General features: G+C 41.2%; 1 protein-coding gene across 1 annotated transcript; it reads right to left on the reverse strand.

Annotated features, from left to right (window-relative positions):
• Window positions 1-1,145: 1,145 nt before the first annotated feature.
• Window positions 1,146-5,434, reverse strand: CH25H (cholesterol 25-hydroxylase). The gene has a single exon (XM_033515798.1). It carries the CDS (start codon window positions 2,525-2,527, stop codon window positions 1,703-1,705), a length of 825 nt encoding a protein of 274 aa, XP_033371689.1. The 5' UTR covers window positions 2,528-5,434; the 3' UTR covers window positions 1,146-1,702.
• Window positions 5,435-7,796: the final 2,362 nt, after the last annotated feature.

Consider the following 7,796-nt stretch of genomic DNA (forward strand, 5'->3'; position numbering starts at 1 on the left):
CTTCATAAATTCATGTTGTTGGAGATACTAAGGGTTCTCGCTTCTACTGGACAAACAGCCTCTGTAAGGTCACACAACCCTCTAGACATAAGGACAAAGAGACTTTTGGATGATGATGTTTAAGTGTTCTTTCCACACTTCCTACATTATTTGTGCTTTCTCTGTTTCCATCATTATCCTGGGAAGTTTATTAGCAATACAGCATAGATGATTACCAGCATTAAAATGTTTTGTAGTGGACATTAGACATCTGTGTGGATCTCTGCTGAATGAGACATCAAAGCCTTGCTTATCTCTTTAAGCCTATTTTTTTCCATGTGATTTCTGTGAGATACATTTTGATCTTCTCTATGTAACCGTTCTAGCAATGCATAGACATTTTGTTCTATGTCTTAGGATCCCAAAAGATTTGATTCTATTCCCCTGAAATCTGCTTTAAAGAACCATCTACTTCATAGAAATTCTGTTTATATTCCTTGACAAGGTTTTGCATGCAAGTAACAAGTAATAGGATTGTCAAGGACAAATGCTCTCATTTAAGGGGCTGCTTAGTAAAAACTGCTCAAGCTTCTCAAAAATATAATGATAAAATTTCACTATGACTTTTTAAACTCCATTCTTCAATATTATGTTTCTACGAAATTGTAAACTATTTTAAAATAAATACTCTGGAGACTAAAATAAATACTCTGGAGAAAAAGTAAATTATTCACTTTTGAAATAATATTACAATATTTTAATAATAAAAGTCTGCAAAACTCTGGAATGAAGAGATGTCAGTCTCTTTTCCCAGGTAACAAGGGAAAAGATAAGAGGAAATAGCCTCAAGTGGTGGCAGGGCAGGTTAAGATTGGATATTAGGAAAATGTTCTTCACTGAGGGTTGCCAAGCACAGGAATAGGCTGTCCAGGGAAGTGGCTGACTCACCATCCCTGGAGGTATTTAAAAGATGTGTAAATGTGGCACTCAGGGACAGGGTTTAGTGGTGAACTTGGCAGTGTTAGGGTAATGGTTGGACTCTATCTTAGACATCTTTTCCAACCTAAACAGTTATATGATTTTATAATTCAAATTAATGACACCTATGCACAAGGAACCATACCTGTTCCTAATATGAACAGAGGAATTAATGAAGTGAAATATAATACGATTTTAAAAGAATGAACATATTTATTCTCTATTAAAAAGAGACAGTATATCAAGGTAAAAAATATAAATATCAAAATCATTTAACAGTTATCCAACCACCATGACTTGGCAGCAATATTTTACAAAATCATTGCGCAACAATTTTCTTTGGCAGATTAAACTCCACAAAATCCATGATGTGTACCTTTTCTGTTTACATCATAAATCATCCTACAACAGTAAGATAATGTTGTGGCGTATGTATAAAACATCATACAGCAACATGATACATGCTTTATGAAAGCTGGAAAGAAGGAAAGGAGAGAGAATGTCTCTTAATGCTTCCCTTAAACCTTTGACTCAAATTTAAGCAACAGATATTCACTTTCCCATTTGCAGTCCCTTAACACAGGCAGTTCCAAGTACACACACAAATACACATATATTAAGAGGATTTGTTATAAATAGCTATTGCTTTTATAGGCAGCTTCAAATATACAATCTTCTGTATGTCTTTAAAAAAATAATGTCCCAGTTTAGTCTATAAAAAGAGTTCATCCACAGGCAAATATTCTTAATTAGAATGTGACTCCATGAATGTCCCGAAGAGTTTGTCCCAGTGTGTGAAGTAAGGAGCATAGTTCGATTTGAATTTCAGATGGTGGAGATCATGATGTGGTGCTCCTCCGTACAATCCAAAAGGCACAAGTCGGTGAGTTGACCATGGGAGGTCATATCCAGAATGGTCCTCCACTGACAAACCAATGTTTACAAGGAAGAAAATCATTTCTGTCAAAGGATGGCATCCGAGGAGCAGTGGGTTTATAGCAGCAAAAAATCCCAGTGAGAGCAACTCCCATACGCTGGAATACTGTGTAGTAAGGGCGAACGTCGACACGTGCTTGTGATGCACCTTGTGGAAGGTCTTGTAGAGCCAAGGCACCTTGTGATGCAGCAAATGCCACAGGAAGTACTCAAAATCAAACAGCAGCAGACAAACTGCTACTTGCAGCAGGACTTCAGGCAGCTCTGGAGCTGTCACTGGTAGATTCATGGGTCTCCAGTACCAGTGTAGAAATGTCACCGGGAAGATCAAAACGACATGGTGATATACACTTTGAATAATGCAAGGCACCATCATTCCAAGACTCGGATAGTTCTGCGGCTGGATTTTGTATTTTCTCAAGTCTGGTAGTCTAATGCTTAAAAAGTCCAGTGCAATATATGGAAGACAGAAAGCCATGTATGCTGTAAAAGAAAACAGCACTGGGAAAAACGGTGACTTGATCAATGGCTCCTTTGCAGTGACAAAGTCCCAAAGAGACTGCAGGCACAACCTGTCCCGCTGTCCCTCCATCGGAGAGCTGAGCAGCACTCGGTGTGGCAGGCTGCAGTTCATGCTGTTTGCAGTCTGAGGCAGCTGGAAATCCTGCACACTTTTATGCAGCCTGCTCAAGCAGAGACTCCACCCCCAGAAATTCTTACATAGCAATGTGTATCGTTAAAGGGGAAGTTCCCTTTCCTGTCATACAGAATGTGATATAATGCATTACAATCTCAGAACAGAATTAGCTGGCCAAGGTTATCAGCAGAGCTCTACAAGAGACTTGCACAGTAGGAAAAACTAGCAGAAGTACAGAATTCTAATGCTGGAATTCGGAGAAAGGGCTGGAACATGTTCCACTCCACTTAGTGCAGAGACTTTAAAAGCTGCTGTTCCTTATTAAGTTTGAATTGTGTCATCCCTTATTATCCTTTTGCCTTTATAGATAAGGCAATAAAAATTACCACTGATTTTTTTTTTTTTTTAATGTGGCTGCTACCTAAACTCCAGATCTGACTTGTGGATATCTAGTGAATAATGGCTGTGTGCAAACACGTATTTTCTTAATGATCCCTTGATTATAAAATAGCCTTAGTTATAACCGTAGGGAGACCTACAATACACTACTAGTCTGGATGTGGTAGCTGTGACTTTTCTCCATTTAACACAGCATTTGAGGTCATGTTCTCCTTTACATACCTGTATCTACTTGACATGGAAAAATTCACCTGACCTCACTAGATGCAAAATTGAGCCAACAACTTTTGAAGAACATAAGATCCCCCTGTTGCAGAGAAGAATACAGGGTGAAATCTCATTATGCTACCAGATGCTCAGTGACCAGCATTATCACATTATTACAATATTCTCTCCAGATCTCAACAGCTCTATTAGCAAGTTGATATGAAATTCCTCCTTTATCCATGTATCAAATTAACATATGCACTTAAAAGATCCACCAGTTAGACCTATGTCCTTTAAAGGATCTTCCTCTGACCATAGGCAAGCACAGCCAGCAGGCTTGACTCCAACGTTCCTAATTTGCTAAAAATATTTAGAGGTTAATGATGGAAGTTTTGATTTAACCACTAAGACATCACTTCTTTTGTGCTTTTAGAAAAAGAAAAACAAAGCTTTGAACACTTAGGGAAACAAAACTTGCCATAAGCTTCCTATGAACTCACCTCTTTTGTCGGTAAAGCATTTATTCTAATATTGGAAATGAGGTCAACTTCCTGGATGACTTTATTAGCTTGTTCAGATGATTTTACTTCTTTGCTAATCAGAAAATAAATCTGATGGGGCAAATGTGACACCGTATTTCCTTCTTCTGAATAATTAAGCATGATTAATTAGCAGTGACCTTTTCTGGATATGCATAAATTTGTAACACTTAAGTTTGCTTTCAGTTTCAACTGTTTTCAATAGATTCTGTTCTCTCCTTAGGCTTCAAGAATTTTGCTTAAACGGTAACTAACTACATGTGCTATTATTGAGGCAATCAGCAGGTCCTTGTTGGAGAGAGGTTTCTACCTGTTCCACATATATTTTGGAATTCAGATTCCTTGCTGTTATGAGACTGTTCTGCTGAAATAGTTTATTTAGACCATTAACTGTTGTAAATTAAAACCCAGTGCAAGACACTAATCTAACAGATGAGGATCTATATCCAAGAGCTTCATTTCAATCTTCCAACTGCTTTTTATCCTAATCTCTATTTCACGATAAGGCGTTTATAACATGATCATCATTTGTGTCCAAGAATATTCATGTGATTTCTGTTGGTTTATACAGTAACAATCAGAAATGAAGTCTCCCAGATGGGATAACTGATCCTCTCTTTTATTAGAATTATTCAGGGGAATCAATTTATTCTATAACGCATTCCAAATCTCATTTAAGGGAGATTGACATAAATTGCTCAGCTGCCTTAAAGACACTCCTCTGACTAATCCCTACAGATACATGAAGTCTCAAAAACTTTTAGAGCCATGGCTGCCCACAAGCTAAATTTTAAAGAATAGGCATTTTGCCTGCAGATTAGGTCATAGAAAAACATTCTTAAATCCCTTAAGGAAAAATAACGGGATTCTGCAGCGCTGTTTCTAGGATTGACTGCAGCATGAAGCCCGAGCAAGGCGCAAGCGAGCAGCACTTACCTGGGAGGCTGGCGCCGCCCGGAGAGCGCTCCGCAGCACGGCTTCCCCCGCCGGGAGCCGCCTCGGGACCATTCATCCTCACGTACCGGAGAGCACAGACCCTCATCCTCCAGAATCCGAGTCCAAGCCTCCTGGCTTAGCCAGCAAACTGCATTTACCACATATCTCCGCTCTGCTAACTTCAGTTTCCTTATCAGCACAAGGTACGACACACACACACACAAAAAAAAGATGACAAAGTACACACAAACCCTTTCTGTACCTTACATAGCAACACAACCCCAGCTTTTTTTCACTCAACTTGCAATGCTGCCAAAATTTCCCATGTGTTACGAGAATCTAAATGGCTCTCTCAAAAACTCACTCCTGCTACAGAGTTTAGGTTGAAGGGCACATAGTTTGGAATGAGGCCCCACAAAGGGTCTTAAATAGATTCCACATGAGCACGCGAGCAAGCACCTACCCCAGGCTGCGCTGTTAGGTACAAGCTACAACGCAAACAGCACAATGCTACAGCGGGTAGGAAAATGAGGGAGAGTTAGCGGGAGGGAAAACTGGAATCAACATACTGAAACTAACGCATCATTAGAGGGAAAAGTTCTTTTTCCATCCTCCTCTTCTCCCCCTCTCTACGGTAATATTGTTGTTGTACCAGAGATAAGGCAGCATCCCAGAACATCTGAGCCTTCTAGCGGGAAAAGCGTGCTGGAGGGCTGGACTCGCTCAGGACCAGCACCAGGGAAGCAGGACAGGCATCAGGAGCAGCGGAAACTGGCGGCAACGCCTGCTCTCGTTCTAAAGGAAGCTGCTACCATGCTGCCACAACGCGCTGCTCACCTGCCGAGCAGGTGCGGGGGCGTCCCCCCCGAGCCCCGCCCCGGTCCTGCCCGAGCCCCGCCCCGGTCCCGCCCGGTCCTGCCCGAGCCCCGCCCCGGTCCCGCCCGGTCCCTGTCCCAGGCGGTTCCGCTCAGCACCGCGGTCTCTCCGCGAGCGGCAGCGCCGCCCTGCGCCCACCCGCGCCCCGCCGCCGGCTGGAGGGTAACGCACCGGGAACCGCTCCTCGGCTCAAAGCCGCAGCGATAACAAACCACACACACACACACACACACTGCTGTGCAGCAGCGGAAAGTTGGTGGGCACGGGTCTGTCACAGGCTGAATGGGTGTAATGGGTTCGGAGGGAAGGAGGGCGCTTGGACTCCATCTTAGAGGTCTTTCCCAACCCTAAATGATTCTACGACTCTAACCTACAGTCCCCTTCTGTTTAGTTAATCTGCATATTCAAATGAAGCATCTGGATACAAATAATGAAACTCTTCTCCTCGCACCCCTGGTAAGTAGTTTGAACCCTGAGCCCACAGGGATGCTGAGAATGTCAGGACAAAGAACACACAGTCCTCTTCAGTTTTTATTAAAAACTTCAGCCTAAACACAAAATACTTTTCTTAACAGCACCAACACATTTTCTTTATCAAATTTTTAATCACCTCCCAGCCAGCCAAGCTTTACTGAAAACCTGTCAAGCCAGTAAAAGGCATAAGCAAAGGACACTTCAATTAGTTTCAAGCTGACAATGGAAAACTGCCAGTGAAGTAAATTCCTAATTCTCAAACTTTACCTTAACAGGATCCGTTTTCAAAATAATAACTATCAGGAGAATATCCTAAAATTCTTTCATTTAGAATTCATAACTCAGGAATGAAAAATTGATTTGCATTCTCAGCAACTTATAGACTTAATTTCTGAAAGAGTCAGAACACAAAGCAGACACTTCCACTCAGAAACTAAGAATTAGGTAATCATGTTACAGGTGTGGCTAATGTCCATCCAAACTTCATGATTTTTATTTCATTGATGATTTCAATTATTTTGGTCATATAAAGTTTTATGAAAATAGGCTGCCAGGAAGAAAGGCAAGCTCCTGATGGGCAATGCTGCAACATGAGTTTGTGTTTTATGAGACAAGAAAGGGAGAAGACATTATAAACACTTTCATTATCAGAAAATCTTCCACCAAGAGCCATTTTGTTAGACATCCAAAAACCTATCCAGCCATCAAGGTTTCTCTATCACATCTTACAGTAAAGCCATTCATAGCTTTTTATGATATTAAGGCACTTCTATTTCATTTGGAGGGTTTTCATTTGTTTTGGGGGGCTTTGGAGTTTGTTTGTTTGTGTTTTGGATGGCACATTCAGTATAAATAATTTATATAAAAATTTTGTTCCCAAGCTGACAAAACTGTTTCTCTTACAGGGCCCGAGTAGAGCAGGAGGTCTGTTTTACCATCTCGTCCTATGCTGAGGCATTTCTATACTGCTTGAGTTGATCTATAAACCTTTATCACTAGCCATGGAATCACTAACCAGGGTAAAAACGCTCTGCGTGGAGCTAGTGCATCATTCACTAACAAACACACACTCCACCAGCCTTAGGCCTTCTGCATGAAATGAACACTAAATATACTTGCAGATGACTACAAAAAAATCCTTGTCAAATTCCAAGCACAACATGAGGACAAAACCACGTCTTTGTCTGTGTTACCCCTCATATGTTGGATTGTTGTGCATCTCTCAGTCAAAGCCCTGGACCGTGCATTCTCTTCAGCTCTGTGAGTCTGACGATCCATCAGCTGAACAGGGACTACTTTCTTCTGGCTTTCCAGCAGTCACTAAATGCTGAGACCAAGCCAGCAGAAAGCATCCCATGCCCTCTGTTAAGCCAGTGCACTTTTAGATTGTCTAAAGCTGATGTTCAGCCAGCCTTCAACAGCACATGCACGCACACCTGTAACACAGAGGTTTGTAGAACAGGCACTCGGTATTTAAGATCTGCTTAGAAAAATGTACTATTCATCACTGAACTCTTAATTCATCACAGGTGATTCTAAATAGACCAAGCTTCTCACTTGTCTCCTCTATGTTCAGCCTGTTTTATTTTGCACAATTCTTTCCACTGACACATCTCCAAGTTTCTGTCACACAGAGCCTGCAACTTTATGACTCAAGGAGAACTAAAGCAGCTTTTTCATATTTTTTCAATATCCATATATTTTTCAATTTTCATACCTAGCCCTACTCCAGTGAAGCTCTATAATGGCTTTTGTGTAAAGCTTCCAGCATTCTGACTTTATTTTCAGACACACAGGGTATTCATCAGCTGACAAAGGTGGCAACATATAGGATT

Source organism: Parus major, chromosome 6, assembly GCF_001522545.3.
Source record: "Parus major isolate Abel chromosome 6, Parus_major1.1, whole genome shotgun sequence".
Lineage (NCBI taxonomy): Eukaryota > Metazoa > Chordata > Aves > Passeriformes > Paridae > Parus > Parus major.